The 17,934-nt window shown below is 36.2% G+C and overlaps 1 protein-coding gene across 1 annotated transcript in view; it reads left to right on the forward strand.

Moving 5' to 3' along the window:
* The window catches only part of SPAG16 (sperm associated antigen 16), a 1,101,103-nt gene that overhangs the window by 517,688 nt on the left and 565,481 nt on the right, over positions 1-17,934 (forward strand). Inside the window, exon 11 of the mRNA XM_052636122.1 lies at positions 12,192-12,335. Coding sequence (XP_052492082.1) covers positions 12,192-12,335 — 144 coding nt within the window. The remainder of the gene's footprint in view (positions 1-12,191; positions 12,336-17,934) is intronic.

Here is a 17,934-nt window from a genome sequence, read left to right on the forward strand (position 1 = left end):
AAATCTTTCCCAGCAACAGGGTCTTTTCAAATGAGTCAGCCCTTCACATTAGGTGGCCAAAATATTGAAGTTTCAGCTTCAACATCAGTCCTTCCAATGAATATTCAGGACTGATGGGTATATCTTTCCTTTTCTCCTTTGCTTTTCACTTCTCTTCTTTCCACAGCTATTTGTAAGGCCTCCTCAGACAGCCATTTTGCTTTTTTGCATTTCTTTTTCTTGGGGATGGTCTTGCTCCCTGTCTCCTGTACAGTGTCACAAACCTCCGTCCATAGTTCACCAGGCACTTTGTCTATCAGATCTAGTCCTTAAATCTGTTTTTCACTTCCACGGTATAATTGTAAGGGATTTTATTTAGGTCATACCTGAATGGTCTAGTGGTTTTCCCTACTTTCTTCAGTTTAAGTCTGGAATTTGGCAATAAGGAGTTCATGATCTGAGCCACAGTCAGTTCCTGGTCTTGTTTTTGCTGACTGTATAGAGCTTCTCCATCTTTGGCTGCAAAAATATAATCAGTCTGATTTCAGTGTTGACCATCTGGTGATGTCCATGTGTAGAGGCTTCTCTTGTGTTTTGTTAGAAGAGGGTGTTTGCTGTGACCAGTGCATTCTCTTGGCAAAACTCTATTAGCCTTTGCCCTGCTTCATTCTGTACTCTAAGGCCTGTTACTCCAGGTGTTTCTTGACTTCCTACTTTTGCATTCCAGTCCCTATAATGAAAAGGACATATTTTTGGTGTACAAATACACACACACACACATACATATATATATTAGATGGTACTGTATGAAATAGTATATATTATATACATAAAGGCTATGTTTTTTTCCGATAGTCATGTATTGGATGTGAGAGTTAGACCATAAAGAAAGTTGAGCACCGAAATGCTGGCGACGGAATGAAACACCAACACTGCAGAGTGGTTTGAATCTTTTTACTTTAACTCCTTGCTTCTTTACAGCTGCTTTATTTTATATCCTTTGCACAACAATCTACAGGGCAAGTTGCCAAACACCATAATTCAGTGACTATACAGTGCGCAGGTGCAGGGCGAGATAACCTTTACCTTAACTTATTTACTGCAGCTAAGACTTTGTTTTGGGGAACTTCCTTATCAACTTAGAATCCGTTTTGTCCCTGGGTCTGTTCCTTTTGAGGAATCAGAGAAACATCCTTGTGTGCAAGAACTGTTCTTTTCCCACGGAAACAAACAGAGGATTCTTAGCTGAACATCTCGTTTGCAAGAATATTCAGCCCTGGTTGAGAGTCTCGTTTGCAAGCACTTCTCAACCTTCCTTATACCTTATTCCCTATACTGGGCAGAACATCTCGTTTGCAAGAATGTTCAGCCCTGGTTGAGAGTCTCGTTTGCAAGCACTTCTCAACCTTCCTTATACCTTGTTCCCTACACTGAAAAGTTGATGCTTTTGAATTGTGGTGTAGGAGAATACCCTTGAGATTCCCTTGGACTGCGAGGAGATATAACCAGTCCTTCCTAAAGGAAATCAGTCCTAAATATTCATTGGAAGGACTGATATTGAAGCTGAAACTCCAGTACTTTGGCCACTTGGTGTGAAGAACTGACTCATCTGAAAAGACCCTGATGCTGGGAAAGACTGAAGGTGGGAGGAAAAGGGGATGATGGAGGTTGAGATGGTTGGATAGCATCACTGGCTCAATGGACATGAGTTTCAGTAAACTCTGGGAGTTGGTGATGGACAGGGAGGCCTGGTGTGCTGCCGTCCATGGGGTCACAAAGAGTCGGACACGACTGAGTGACTACACTGAACTGAACTGATATGCAATGTATGTAATATAACATAACAGTATTATACACATGTGTATGTATATGTGTATTCCCTGCTGAAATAACCTACCTAAAGTGCCTAAAGAAACTCCTTTTAGAACAAAATGCACTTTTTCCCCATAATTTCATTGGGGAGAAAATTTAAGTAGCTCATTTTACATATTTCTTTGCTTACAGTTACTCTGACTGAATTATAGAGGTCCCTAAATTTAATGGTTTGACTTATGATTTCTCAGCTTAATAGTAGTGCAGAATCAATGCACACAAGCAGAAATCATACTGTGTATTTTGAGTTTTGATCTTTTCCTGGACTAGCAATATGTGGTGTGGTACTCTTTATTGAAGTATATGCGAATTACAGCAGAGAAGGCAATGGCACCCCACTCCAGTACTCTTGCCTGGAAATCCCATGGATGGAGGAGCCTGGTAGGCTGCAGTCCATGGGGTCATAAAGAGTCAGACATGACTGAGCGACTTCACCTTCACTTTTCACTTTCACGCACTGGAGAAGGAAATGGCAACCCACTTTAGTGTTCTTGCCTGGAGAATCCCAGGGACGGGGGAGCCTGGTGGGCTGTCATCTATGGGGTCGCACAGAGTCGGACACGACTGAAGCGACTTAGCAGCAGCAGCGAATTACAGTATTATCTTTGCTTCAGGTGTACAGTGTTGTGATTCAATATTTTTATAGATTATACTCTGTTTGAATTTATTATAAAATATTTGCTGTATTCCCTCTGCTGTATAATACATCCTATAGTTGTTTATTTTATACATAGTAGTCTGTGCCTCTTAATTCCCTACCTCTATTTTGGCCTCTCCTCTTCCCTCTGCCCACTGGTAACCACTAGTTTGTTCTTTATATCTGTGAGTCTCTTTCCATTTTGCTATATTCATTCATTTGCTTTAATTTTTAGACTCCACATTTAAGTGATAACATACATTTATCTTTCTCTGACTAATGTCGGTAAGCATAATGCCCTGTAGGTCCATCCGTGATATCGCCATTAGGAGAATTCTATTCTTTTTCTTTTTTTTTTAACGGCTGAGGGATATCCCATTGTAATATATGCCACATATTCTTTATTCATTCATCTCTTGATGAACACTTAGATTACTTTCTTCTCTTGGGTACTGCAAATAATGCTGCAGTGAACACTGGGATGTATGCTAAGTTTTGAATTAGTGTTTTTGTTATTTTCAGATATACACTAAGGAATGGAATTGCTGGATCATATGATAGTTCAATGTTTTCTGAAGAACCTGTATGCTCTTTTCCATAGTGGCTGCACTAATTTATATTCCCACCAACAGTTCCCAAAAAATGAAGAGGAGGAAGCACTCCCAAATTCTTTCTATTCAGCCCCCATTACCCTGATACCAGGAAACTGAGGCTTAGGTAATTTTCAAAGTGCCAGGGCCAGGGTACACAGACCACAGAACCTTTCAGGTAACTATTATATAGAACTCCACTGCTTATATTATTGTTATTATTGTTTTTAGTAAAAAAAAAAAAAAAGTTAATCATGACATCTGAAATCCTTTCTATTTTGGTGAAGCTAATAGCATACTTTGCTATAGTAAAATAATTTTCCTTTGGCAAAGATATTCTGGATTAAGAATGATTTTTATTAATACATTTGCAGCTTTGTGTTCAGAACTGTCAGTGCCTAAGTTTACATAAAATGAACTAAGGTAGTATTTTTACATGGTTATCTGCCCACAACATTCTTTTTATCTCCTCCAGTGTAAACAATGCTTTAATGTACTAGAAGTGTTGATAAAGGCATAGGAGAGGGGTCAAGGGAACAGCTGGATCTGCCGTGTAAGAGGATGGAAAGATATCAAGTAAATTTAAAATAAAATAGGTGAGGTTATTAAATCACATGAAATTCTACAGGTCACTGAAACCTTATATTGAAAAGAGATAAAGCAGAATGTGCTAGCACACAGAACCAAAGACTCTTATGCCTTCTTATACCTACATGAGTGAGGTAAAGAGAGGGCTACAGACGTGGAGTTTAAACAAGCAGAGTTATGAGGCTGATTAATTCTGCAGCACACACTTAACCATCTCTCCTGATTGCCCTTGCAGTGATATTCCCTCTCCTCACTAAAGAAAACAAATGTTAAAACATTAACTTACATACATACACACACAGATACAAGCACATAATACAAAAACATCTGGAGGCAGAGCTTTATGTAATAGGGGAAATACTGAGTATTTTCCAGAGAGCCCTGTGCTGTAGACGTTGAGTGCTGCAACAGGGAAAGTGATTTTGAGTTATTTATTAAAAGAGGACTGATTAAACTGTATGCTTGAGAGAATTGGGAATGGTGCATACCTTTCCTTTCTTGTAATGAATTCAGTAGAACTCAGGGTAGATAATAAATCAAAGAACTGAATATCTGTGCAGTTGCTCCTGTTCAGACTAATTGATTATAATATTGGGCTGGTAGTAAACAGAAGATCCAAGGCTTACCTGAAATTGTAGCAGATCGATTCTTAGATTGCTCTCTCTGTCCCCTTTTCTTACCCAAAATGGGTAGTTGGAAAGAGAATTTGCCGTTGTTCAGTTGCTCAGTAGTGTCCGACTCTTTGCAACTCCATGGACTGCAGCACAGCCAGGCTCGCCTGCCCTTCACTATTTCCCAGAGCTTGCTCAAACTCATGTCCATCAGGTTGGTGATGCCATCCAGCCATCTCATCCTCTGTCTTCCCCTTCTCCTCCTGCCTTCAATCTTTCCCAGCATCAGGGTCTTCAGGGAGTCAGTACACACCTCTTTACTTTTGTTTCTTTCTCATGGAATAGAAGAAGGAAGACTGCAGCAGCATCTATGATGCAGAGACAAATGTATGGGGATAAAAGACAAAGCAATATCTTACTGCATGGCCAGTTATCAGGATGCGTTTCATAGCTTTTTCATGCTTTTCTTAATTTTCCATTATTTGGATCCATTTCTGTCTACCTTGTTCCCTCTAGGATTTATGTCTCACCATCTTAGGTTTTTTAGCAGATCTCACTTTGGCCCAATTGGCCATCTAAAGCCATCCCTTAAACTTGAACAGTTCATTTTATTCAATTCTGGCCATGTACATCTGATCACCAATCTTGAATTCAACTTGTTTGCGTTTTTACATGACTTTAATGTTTTTATCCACTCAGTTCTTACTACTGCCCCCTTCATCTGACTCCATATCTTCTCCCCAGTGCCCTGGAAACCAACTGGGGACTCACTCACTGGTGTTCATCTTCCTCTAGTTACACCAGCTGTACAATGAATGTCAGTTAATCCCTTTTCTTGCCCCCATCAGTTCTACCACATGGCCTTTGACACCCATGAGGCATTATGATGCAAGTTCTTTCAGTCTTAGTACAGATTTCAATATAGAAATTGAGATTCATAACAATTTTTGTAACATGCTAATTTCGATATATGTGTCTTAAATTCCTAAACTTGGGTTTCTCTGGTGGCTCAGATGGTAAAGAATCTGCCCGTGATGAGGGAGACCTGGGTTTGAATCCTCGGTTGGGAAGCTCCCTCGGAGAAGAGAGGGGATCTGGCCTGGAGAATTCCATGGACAGAGGAGCCTGGCAGGCTATAGCCCATGGGGCCACAAAGAGTCTGATATGACTGAGTGCCTTTCACTTTCACTTTTCCTAAACTTTCTTTATAAAAGAATGCTGAATTTTAGTCAGTACTCCTGAATAATAAAGGAACCACAATAATTCATTTTGGTTTTCTAACAATTATCAAACAGGTACAAAAAGAAATTGTCAGTAATTAAATATCATGACAGTCATCAGATTGACTTGGTGGTTTCTAATAAATTAGGCTAAGAACAGAATTTTGTACTATACTTTGATGTATAGATGCACCTCAATTCCATGTCTTAAGTAGTAATATTTCTGGTGATTCCTCGAATGTATGTAGGTTTTGTTTTCTAAATATCCTCCTTGAAAAGAGATTTTCATGATAGAGCTCTTGCCATGAAGATGTTTGATTTCAGCTTAGAAAGCACCTACTCTATATCACTAATATACTAAGGAAATGTGAAATGGAAAATTTTTAATATTCATAACTATACAGAATTCTTGCAGACTTCTGAAACATGAAGTAACCAAATAAACTTTATTATTGAAATGAGTTTCTTAAGAATATAAATGCATAATGTGACTTTAAAAACTTGTTAAACTGTAAAGAGCTACAGCAATTTCATAATATGAAACAGTGTATATAAAACTATGTAGCATAAAATGTTTAGCTGCTAAGGTAGCAGGGAAGTTCCAGGAGCTGTTTTCATAAATCTGAAAGTAGTTAACCTGTTTCATTGATCTTCTTTATTCCATTTACCAAAATAGTGGGGCCTGCCTTCCCCTGTCTTTGGATTTTATATATTTCATTTACTTGATGCTATGTATTTTAGAATTGCCTTTCTTTTACATATTGTAACAATTTATGTAACTAGAACTTCTGGAGATGATGGAAATTATATATTGTTTAGCTTAAGAATATCTTTTCTTAAGCTTTGTTTTGTTTAATAAATAAAACAGGGATACTTTTTATTTAGAACACAGGATAAATAATATCACATTTTTTAACATGAGAAAACAAAAACATAATAAGTTAAAATGACTTTTCTTGAAGGCCATCGACTGATCTTAAGAATTTTCATTTGGGAGGTAATTGGGAAATGGCCTGGCTAATGCACTCACCAAAGTGGAAGTGCCCTTACCTGTGAAACAAGGATACTCAGCTCTGTAGATGATGTGAGAGTTTATTTTGCAAGATTATGAGGCTGCATATTTAACTTTTCATAAGTGGTGATAAGTGTTTGAATGTTGGTAGATTATCTTTACCCTTGTAAATATATTGGGTGAATTTTTCTTACAAAAATATAAATCTATGAATTTCAATGGAGCATTTATATAGAAAAGGTAACAATCATAGTGTTACCCTGGAGATACACCAGGACACACATACAGTCTTGCCTGCCTCTTTCCTTGCCCATGGTTAGGATTAGAACTACCAGCCAGGTAACAAGGCAAGAAGAAGACTATTTGGTATCCCACCAGTCTCCAAATTTACTATATGTATAAGGCTGGAAGAACATTGGACAGGGAAAATTAAAAGGAAGTGTTAGCCTTTAATGACTACCCTCTGGATAATTATTAATAATGTCATGTGCCATGTTGTGCTAAGTCGCTTCAGTCATGTCTGACTCTTGTGCGACCCTGTGAACTGTAGCTGGTCAGGATCCTCTTTCCATGGGATTCTCCAGGCGAAAATACTGGAGTGGATTACCATTCCTTTCTCCAGGGGATCTTCCTGACCCAGGAATCGAACCAGCGTGTCTTACATCTAACCTGCATTGGCAGGTGGGTTCTTTAACACTAATGCCACATGGGAAGCCTCCCTAATAATAATGCCAGAAACTGTGAAAATGCCTCACCTATTTAGTAAAAATGAAGGGAAGATACTTTTCAGATCCTGACAACACAATCCTATATAACTTTGAATGAAATCTATACTATTACATTTTTAAAGTACCAGGGAAGTATTGATATTTCATAATTTCACTTTTTCTTAGCTGACTTCTAAAATAGAATGAGACCTAACATCTTATTTTGACAGATTTTTCATTGTTTTGTGCACATATTTGTTTTATGCTTCTAATCCATTTTGACTCTTTTTAAAATACTCCTCTTTGTTTAATATTTTTTATTGGTGAGAAGAACTGAGTTGACTCTACCTGAAGATAATGGTGAAAATATTAATATACTAAGGTGACATCTATGATAATAATGAGAAGCTGTGTGTTAAATGGCTCTAAAGCTTTTATTCTTAAGTTACTACTGTTCATTCTAAGCTAATGTCTATTTTTTTTTTTTCCCATGCTCTTCACTTTCTCATTTTCCAGATGGGGGTTGGAGAGATCTTTTAAATAATCATCACTTATATATTAGTCTCCTACTTAAAACTATTCAGTGATGTTTCAGTGGTGTTAGGGTAAATTCCAGTCTTCTTTTCTCAGCATATGAGGGCCCATCTGATACTTTTCACATGCACTTCATTCATCATCAACACAGTCTTTCATTCCCTGTGGTCATTCTGGCCTTCTTCTGTCCCTTGAGTACACTTTTGCATGTGCAGTCATCTATGCCTGAAACTGTCTGCCCCTAAATTGTCCTAAAGATGCTTTTTCCCTCTGATCTTGCCTGGAATGTCATGTCTTCAGTGAGGACTCTAGTAACCAACCCATGGAAAATAACATTCTCCTACAAATCATTGTCATATCACTTTTTTTTTCTTTTAGCTTTTTCGTATAGCTCAGATATTCTGTTCAGACATGTAATTGTTGCTCTTTCCCCACCTTCATATGTAGGCTCCCTGAGAGTGGTACCTCTGTTTTGCATACTGTATCATAGGCTTTTAATTTATATTTATTGAAATAAAGGGTAAAAGTTGCATGTTAGAATGCTGTGTAAATCCTGATGCATATCCAAATATAAGATGCAAGTATTAACTAAGCAACAGTCAGACAAATCTTTTGTATGTTTGTCCTGGTAAGCTGGATAAAAGCATATGTGATGTGTGAGCATGTGCCATCATTAAGTATGAGTATATCAGTAGTCACCCACGTTCACAGGGCACACATTTTGATATTGATTCATTTTCAACCCACTGTGCATCTTCTGTGTTGGAAATAATTAGAGCCTGTGAACTGAAGTGAAGGAAACATTTATAATGCTGAATAACCCAAAGTGAAGACAGGAGTATCTAATTAGTCTTTCTTGTGACAATCTTTTTTGGGATTAGACTTTGAAAAATCTTAACAGTGGTGCTTGTGTCAGCGACTCTGCTGATAATTAATAGTATTCGCCATACACCTACACACATTCCCTCCAAAATATCCTCGTGTAATGCCACTACTGGAAAGAACAATTTCACTTAGAGAGGAGAGCTTTTGAAATGTATATATCATGTGGTCTATTGTGAGAGATGTGTCCTATTATAAAAGAGAAAAAAATCTGTGATAGAACATAATATTTTATGTAACATGCCTGATATATTGTTTAACAAAACATTTTATGGATACTTCATCAGGACATGACTTGATTTAAGGAGCAGGACTAGCATTCACCCACAGTTTCTTTTTTTGAATCCGTAAGATGTTTTCCCATACTATTTTCACCCAGTCACAAGCTTATTAACTTGGGAATGAGGTGACAGGGCCTTTGTCTTAGAATCTTGCAATTATAACTAATAGTAAGTTAAAGGGAAGCAGAAAGGTTATATTCAAAGTTTAAAGTAAAATGACTTCGTGGCACGTAGCGCAGGTACCAGGAAAATATTAAGTGGGAACTCATTATTCTTATTAATTAGAACTTTGGGAAGACATCTTGATAAGGAAAGTCATTTTATGGTATGTTACAAGAGAGACACCTATTTATGGACAGAACTTGGACAGGAACTATGCTTTCTTCATCTCGGCATGTCCAGGGCCTAGCAGAAGCCATCCCCAGTGACCAGCGACTATTTGATGCCAGTTGTATATATGAAGGCAGCGAGAAGGGGTCATTGTGTTCATATTCTCCACTATATCCCTCAATGCATTTTTAAAATCTATATTATGAAAGAAACCACTGCAAATTTCCTTATGTTTGTGTGTGAAAGTATTCTGTGTGAAGCCTGTACTTTTGGCAGAGGACTTAACGTTAGATAAAATATAGTAAAGTCTGGTGTCTCTCAAAACCACATGGAAACATCATTTTTCTCTAAATGTTTACAGTTTTAAAGACTAAATTTACTTCTTATGATCTTTATAAGAGACATGTGTGGGTTATAGAAGTTAACAACATGAAGGGCCAGGCTACAGTGAAGTGCAATAACGTCCAGTAATAATAATAGCTAATATTTACAGAAAGCTGGCCATGTTGAGATGTTGTTCCAACCACTTTTCATGTATCAGCTTGTCCTTACAACACAACACCCTTATGGTCACCCTTTTAATATTCCCCGTTTTCACAGATAAGGAAACTGAGGCTGTGGAGATTGTCATTTGCTAGTCAATAAGTTCTAGGCCAATATTAAAATCTAGGCAGGCTGGTTTCAAAGTCTCCATCTCTGTCTCTGCACTAGGATGATATTCACTGAGTTTTCATTATGTATCTAAGTCCTTCACTTAAAATTAAGGAAGTGCATTTACTTCCTCAACTCACAAATCTATGAGGACAATAGTATATTTCCTTCTATACATGTTGGAACTATGTCTAATCATGTAAACATCATTTAATGGACAAAGTACCTTATACTTTGTAAAGACTAGAATATCGATGTTTGACTGAAACTAATCCAGAATGGTTAGGGGAAAAAAGTCATATGTAGATAAGAGATATTTTAAAAAGAGACAGTGCTAGAAAAGAGATGCATACCCAAAGAAGCATAGAGCATGCTTAGTAGGTTCAGTTCACATGCAGTTCAGGCGGTGTGGAGGGAGCTGCAAAGTAGAAGGGTTCAACCGCGCCTGGAGAAACACTTCCAAACTGATTAACCACCAACAGGTTTGTGTTTGTATTGTTTCCTTAACTTCTGCAAACAGCTCCCCTCAGAAAAGTCATTTTGGAAACATCTTTCGAAGTTTGTAAAGACGTCAGTGATTTTGGTTATCTTCACTTAAAGAGGGTAATTTATCATCTAGTCAAGTGCGCATGTGTCTGCCAGGAAAACTGTGACCAACATACATCACACTCAGGAGCTTCAAGGATTTAGTTTGCCTTCTTACGTGTGCTTTAATGTAGGATTCATTTCAACCTGACTTTTTTTTTTTTAACCTCTCATCATATTTTTCTTCTAATTAAGTTCTATAAATGTGTCCTCTCCCCAGTTTGAGCTGTGATAAATTCCTTTTCTGAATTGGCCTTCTGAAAGTCACAAACCAACATTATGATGAATTACAAAATGAATAATTTCCCTTCTACCATGTTTATTTTGAGCAGCAAAGTGCTGGAGAAAAGGGAATTTTTTTTCACTCAAAAGAAAGCTCTGCTCACAGTGGTTATGTGTCTGTGAGTTAAATAGTTCCAGCACTGACCGACCCCAGCATATTTCCAAAACTGGATAGGCCTAATGGAAGGACATGATTTTTTCAGCTCAGAATTTGGGGATTTAAGGATATTCTTGGAAGGAATCCAAAATGAGAAAAGGTGTTCTTTCATGTAAGCCCTGGAGTTACTCGTGTAGGTATGGACTGAGACCATGGTTTCTTTGGGAAATTGATTTCCTAAAGTCTATATTGCAGAGGAAAGGACCAATGTCATTCATACAATGGGCTATGGGAGAAATGAATATATAGTTTTTATTTTTAAGTCCCTATTCATTTCACTTCATTATACATGCAAGTAAATTCATTATGTCTTTGATGTGAGACAGCTGTGTTGAAATTGAACAACTTGCTGCTAATATTTAGGCTGGTATTTTAATACATGCTTAACACAGGATACATTTGTTCCCTTTACATTGGAAGGCATAGATGAAACTATATAAATAAGATTAAAGTATTGCCATAGATAAAATATCAGGCATTAACCTTTTAGTCTCTTGATTTTCAAATGGTTTAGCGTCAATATTTAAACAGCCACAACAATCATAGTCTGGTTCAAGTAATACTGCTTAATGTGTTAATCATTAATTTTACATACTTCTTTCTCAGTTCCCTCTATGCCTTTATAGAGTGGGAATTACCTCTTGCATCCTGAATTCATTACTGTGATTTGTGTACTGTGCCTTGACTGAAGCCAATTTAAGTGGCATATCAGGAATTTGAGCTCCTTTGCTTTTTGTAGATAGGAGCTCATGGAGTTAATGTTTCTTTTATAGAATTTATTACAGAACTATGATAATGTGGTTATGATTTATGGTCTATTCCTGGTTAGTATCTGAATTAAGATATACTACAGTCTGAAAAGAAGTTTGATTTTATATATTGTAATAAGCATGGCTACTGGTCCAAATGTCTGAACACACCAAATTTTCATTGGCATAACTTCTCCTCCCTGAATGAAAAACCAGAACTATTATTTCAAGCCAGAATTAGAGCATTTAGGTGAATTATGAGCATTCACCTAAATCAACCATCCCATTTTTCAGATGAGGAATGTAAGATCCTGTGAAATTAATTAGGTTGATGACATTCAGGAAGGTATAAGTTAGGGCTCTAGCCAGGAGGTTGAACCTGGCTCTTCTGACTTCTGAGCCAGCATTCTGTAGCTGTCCTGCCTGGCTGAAATGGATAAATACTGCCATTTCATTTATTCTCCATATGAAGCCCTTAACTGTTACCTTCTCTTAACAACCTTTTCTTCTCTTTCCCTGTGTAGCATCGTCATGCACCCTCACAAAGACCTCCTTGTCTCCTGTGGGGAGGACCGTGTCTGGAAGATGGTGGGGCTCCCCAAAGGCAATGTGCTTCTCACAGGCTTGGGGCACACTGACTGGCTTTCAAACTGCTGCTTCCATCCCAGGTCAGTGCACACAACTCTCAGAGCTAGTCTCATCTCTCCAGGAATGCACTTGTTTACTCTGTATCTTCATTCGGCTGTCTTTTTTTTTTTTTTTCTTTTTTCTTAAACCACTATTGAAGTATGAATAAAGGTATATATTTAATGTATACAACTGGTAAGTTTAGAGATAAGTATACCTCCTTGAAATCATCACTGTTGTCTATACCATAAACATACCTATCATCTCCAAAAGTTTCCTCCCATCCACTTTATCTTATCATCATCATCATTATCCTCAAAACACTTAAGATTTGTAAATGCTAGTGGTTCAGTGGTAAAGAATCTGCCTGCAATGCAGGAGACTCTGGAGACTCAGATTTGATCCCTGGGTTGGGGAGATCCCCTGGGGAAGAAATAGCAACTCACTCCAATATTTGTGCCTAGGAAATCCCATGGACAGGGGAGCCTGGTTGCCCACAGTCCATAGGGTCACAAAGAGTTGGACACAACTGAGCTACTGAACATACACGCACAACCTGAGATCTACCCTCTTTAGCAAATTTTTAAGTATTCCTTAAGAATTGTTTGTTGTACGCTCTATGGTATACAGTAGATTTCTAGGACTTTACTCATCTTATATAAATGAAACTTGAAAGTTTATACTGCCACTTTCCTCTCTGCAACCCCACCTCTACCACTGAATTTTGAAACAGGTAGATAAATTCTCCTTTGGCTTTCATTATATTGACTTTAGATTGATTGCTTTTGATATTTAGTACATGTAAAACTTAATACACATGCTGATGCATTTAAGAAGAGTAATGAGCTTCCCAGGACAAGCTTCAGAAACGCTCTTTGTCCTCATAAACTCTAACAAGGCACATGAATTTCAGTAATGCATAGCAGTGTTTACTTTGCCTCTGTTAATCTTGCATTTTTTCCCTTTAGAATTAAGATATCTACCGAAAAGGATCGGGAGGCAGTGATCAACTCCTTTAAAAATTCAATGATACTTAAGATATAAAAGGGAACAAGCAGAACTGAAGGCAGTGAGCCCTATAATTTTCAAGATTCACTTAATTTTTGTACCAAAAGAACCAGGGCACAGAAGGAACGAAACACACATACACATTTTTCTGGTGGCAAGAAGGACTGCCCACTGTTGCTTGTGGTCAACTCTAATCCCTAATCCTAGTGGTCTTCTCTTATCATCATTATGCTTAACATTTTTAAACACTGCTGCGTCTGGCTCTTTCTAACAGTTTCTGGTCTAATTATTCTTGGAGACATATAGTTCTTAGTGAAACTTCTGAATGGTACCAGTGGGAAAATTTGTTCTTTGGAGAACTTTATTTTCTGTTTGCACAAAACTTTTTTTAAAAAAGCATTTTTATCTTATCCTTAGTATGAAAGTGAAATTAGATTGAAAAAGAGTAAACTAAATTATTCAAAAATTTGTGTCTTAAAGAGAAGAGTAAACTAATTTTTCAAAAAAAATTTTGAAAGTGTTTTTAAAATACAACTTTAGTGCTAGATGTTTGGATTTAATTTTTAAACGTATAATGCATTCCATACCTGATATGTGGGTAAACAGATCTGCACCACCTCTTACCTCTCAGGAACATAAAGGCCATCTTGCAAGCAGAGACAGCACAATTAGAAGTGTAGTGTATCACTTACACAGCTGCTGGGCATACTAATCAGATTTCCATAATATCCCGTCACCATGACAACCTGTGACTCTGACATTTTCTTGTTAGTGTTTGACTAGCGCATGGTCCTTTTAATAGATATTCCTACTTTTCCAGTCAATTACTGAAATTAAAATGAGGTGAAATATATCATTATTCACTCATAGTATGAGTTTACATTTAGTACTTTCTTTGGTAGAATTTTAGTAAAGTGCAGTCATACTGCTTTTTTTCTAGTGCATGTGGGATAAAAATAATGGGAGAAAATACATTTAGCCATGTGCGTTTTAAGTGAGAGATAATGAATAATGAGTGTTCTATTTGCAGAATTGACAAAAACAATGAATGTTTATTAGAAACAATAAAAAAGCTCTTTTTTATTTGGGGTAAGGACTATTTCTCAAGAAGTTTACATTTCATGCCTGAGACATTTTACAATGCTTGATGTATGTAAATCAACACTGAAAACCATATATTATATATAAATATATGCAGAGATGTGTATATAACATTTATGTCTAAAAGCTGTTGAATTTCCTGCTTTCTGAAACTTGTGATACTTGATTTTTATTTTTGCTTAGATAATTTAGTCAGTAAAAAATAATTTATTCGTTAAAGATAACACTTTTCCTCTTTATATACTTATCTATAATCGAAGAATCAAATATAAAATAAATTTGATTCAAATGTGACACTAATCTGTAGTTGGATCTTTGATGAATAAATGCAGCCATAGTCTTCCTCAAAGCCCATTTTTGTGATCGGTTTGATGTTACTCCCTTGGAAGAGGTCCAGAGTAGACACATTATACAGTGTTGCCTGCCTAATTCGTCTGCTCTTCACACAGAAAATAAACCTGGACGTTTTCTTTGTAATTTTTCATTGTGGTTGTCTGCAGTTGAGTATTTTCTATAACTTCCAGTTAGATGTATTCCTGATTACTATGACATTGACGCCACTGTCCCTCCTGCCACAGTAACGTCTGTCAGATTTCTTTTATGGATCAAACTTACTTAATATGAGAGTGGGATATTCACTGAGTGACTTGAGCCAGTCTTAGTCATCCTATTTTCCTTGTCATAATGGACATCTGCAATATATAAACAATAAATACAATGGTCATGATAATATCAGGCAAAAGATGAGTGACAGAAAAAAATAAACTGGGAGGGTAACTAATTATCACTTGAGGATCAGATAATATGATATTGAAATATATAAAATAAAGCTCTTAGAAATACCAGATTTTGAGTCAAATACTTCAAAGCAAATTAGTTTTTAATCTGTCATGTAAACAAAATTACAGTGGAATTAGAGAAATTAATAGCAAGTGTATTTAGTAGTATATATTGAACTTCATTATCATAAACTTTATACATGAAGAGAGATTATAGATTCTTTGAAAGCTTTCATTAAGTTTTTAAAAATATGTAAACCTTAAACTACAGATTGAGCATAAATAGATTCTTCAAAATCACAAATGTACAAACTAAAATTTGTGAGCAAGATTCAATAGTAAAAGAAAATAGCAAATCCATAACTAAAATATAATAAAATCTGAACTGTTAAAAAGTAAATAAATGAATGTTGAGTCAAAGAACTATAATATCATTACCTACCTGATAAACAATCAGAAATATAATACTATAAAACTTATGAGATGTAACCAGAAATGCATTTAGAGTAAAACTTGTCCCTTTAAAAGCTTTAGCTTTAAATGAAAAGAAGAAAACAAGTGAATTATCTGAATTAAAAGGAATAACTGGTCAACAAATATTCAGAAGCAGAGAATGGATAAATGGAAAGTAGAAATGAATGAGTTAGAATAAAAAGAGTAAATTTATATTAATAAAAAGGGTTTAAAAAAAACTTAAAAAATAAGCCACTATAATAAAACAGGTAGATAACTCAAAAATTGCTGGAAAAATACATGTAGGAACCATAAACCTTAGCAATTTGGAAAGAGTTAAAACCACATATGCAGAAACAAAAAAATATATATGCTTGGAATTTTTGAGAAAATAATAGATCTCTATGAAAATAAGCATCACCAATACTGAATCAAGATGTGACAGAAACCCAGACTAGATTAACAACGAAGAAATTTGAGTTCTAGAAGTTCTGCTTTTCATTCCCATCTTCTGCAGTTTTATGACTGAATTTTAAAACTTTTATTTAAAAAGACAAAAGAAATCAGTTAATTTTTAGGTTCACTGATTTTTCTGAAGACAAGAAAAAATTGAAACTGTTACTAATTTTACAAATACAGCATAAACAAAATTGAATAAGTATAGCAATCCCACCGCAATTATACTCCCATTTCACAGTTATAGATGCAAAACTTTTAAAGAGAATGCAGAAAATGAATTGTATATTAAAAGAATATATATCAGTGTACAATGACCAAGTAAGATTCATACTTTAAAAGGGTGGAATATATAAGTGATTCAGCTATGAGGACATACTTTCATAAATTTTACTAATAGGCATCAAAAATTGCTTTATGTTGGATAAAATCTAGTATCTATACTTAAGACACATATGTCTACAAATATTGTTCATCCCCATGTATTGGAATTGATAAGGGGAATGAATTGTGGAACAGCTGGGAACTAAGAAGACTTGGCAGGGGGATACCATAGCGTTAGATGAGTCAGGTGAGGAATGGTGTTCACAGGTAATAGGGCAAAGTTGGGAACATAAAACCAAACAGGCAAGATACCTAAAATATCTACAATCAAAATAGGAGCAAGGCCTCTTTGTCCAAGTCTTCAGTATCTACGCAAGCCTTGTTACTTGTCTAGTTGGTATATATATTCGAATAATTGTAAGGGCTTCCCTGATGGGTCAGATGTTAAAGAATCTGCTTGCAATGCAGGAGACCCAGTCTCAATTCCTGGGTTCAGAAGATCCCTGGAGAAGGGAATGGCCACCCACTCCAGTATTCTTGCCTGGAGAATCCCATGGACAGAGGAGCCTGGTGGGCTATAGTCACGTGATCTCAAAGAGTTGGACATAATTGAGTGACCAACACATTCACTTTTATCTCTTTCACATGGTAATGGTTAGCCACATTTTTAAAAAATGGTAATGGTTATATTTTATTAAAAATAAACACTGACATTTTATACCATATTTATAAGTCAAGAAATAAAAGGCATATGGAAAACTTTTAACTATAAACACTATACAAATATTATACAGACTATACAAAATGAAGGCACTTTAAAACTCTTACTACAAAGGCTATAGTATTTCAAAATAACACTCTATATACAAATAAATGATTACCATCTAGTGTTTACAGTAGAAATTGGCTTTGTTTGAATCTAAGTTTTTAAGTTCCTTAGTACAACTTACTTATCAAGACACTGTTAATAGGAACGACGTGGGTAACGAATCATGATTAATTTTTTACCACTAGATGGCGATCATACATTGGTAAGGTAAAGCACCGGTTCCGTTTACTGGGTAGACTGATGAAAGGGATTCATCAGTTGCTGAAAATGATGAGGGGGTAGAACAATGTATAGAGTGTGCATTGCCACTGCCTTTGCGCTGTTGAAAGAGTGAAATGTATAACGCCAAAAACCAGAAACCTTAAGCATAGTCCTGTGGCAAGGTAGACATGCTCTCAACTGCTAAAGTGTGAATCTTAGCTTCACATTTGCTAGTTGTGTCAGTATTCTCATCTGCAAAATGGGTGTAATAATGATACCTACTTTGTAGGTTAATTATTAAGGCATATGAAAAACACTAGTTCTGTTCCCTGGGACATATATGCTCAAGAAATGTTACCCATTATTATCTTTTATTCATTGATAGGAATGTTGAGAACTTGGGGAAAGCTCAAAAAATGTATAAAACTGGTAACCTTAAACACAGTTGGTTAGGAAGAAAAGACTACATTGTGATATCTGTGTTACAGC

The sequence above is a fragment of the Budorcas taxicolor genome, chromosome 2 (genome assembly GCF_023091745.1).
Source record: "Budorcas taxicolor isolate Tak-1 chromosome 2, Takin1.1, whole genome shotgun sequence".
Classification (NCBI taxonomy): Eukaryota; Metazoa; Chordata; class Mammalia; order Artiodactyla; family Bovidae; genus Budorcas; species Budorcas taxicolor.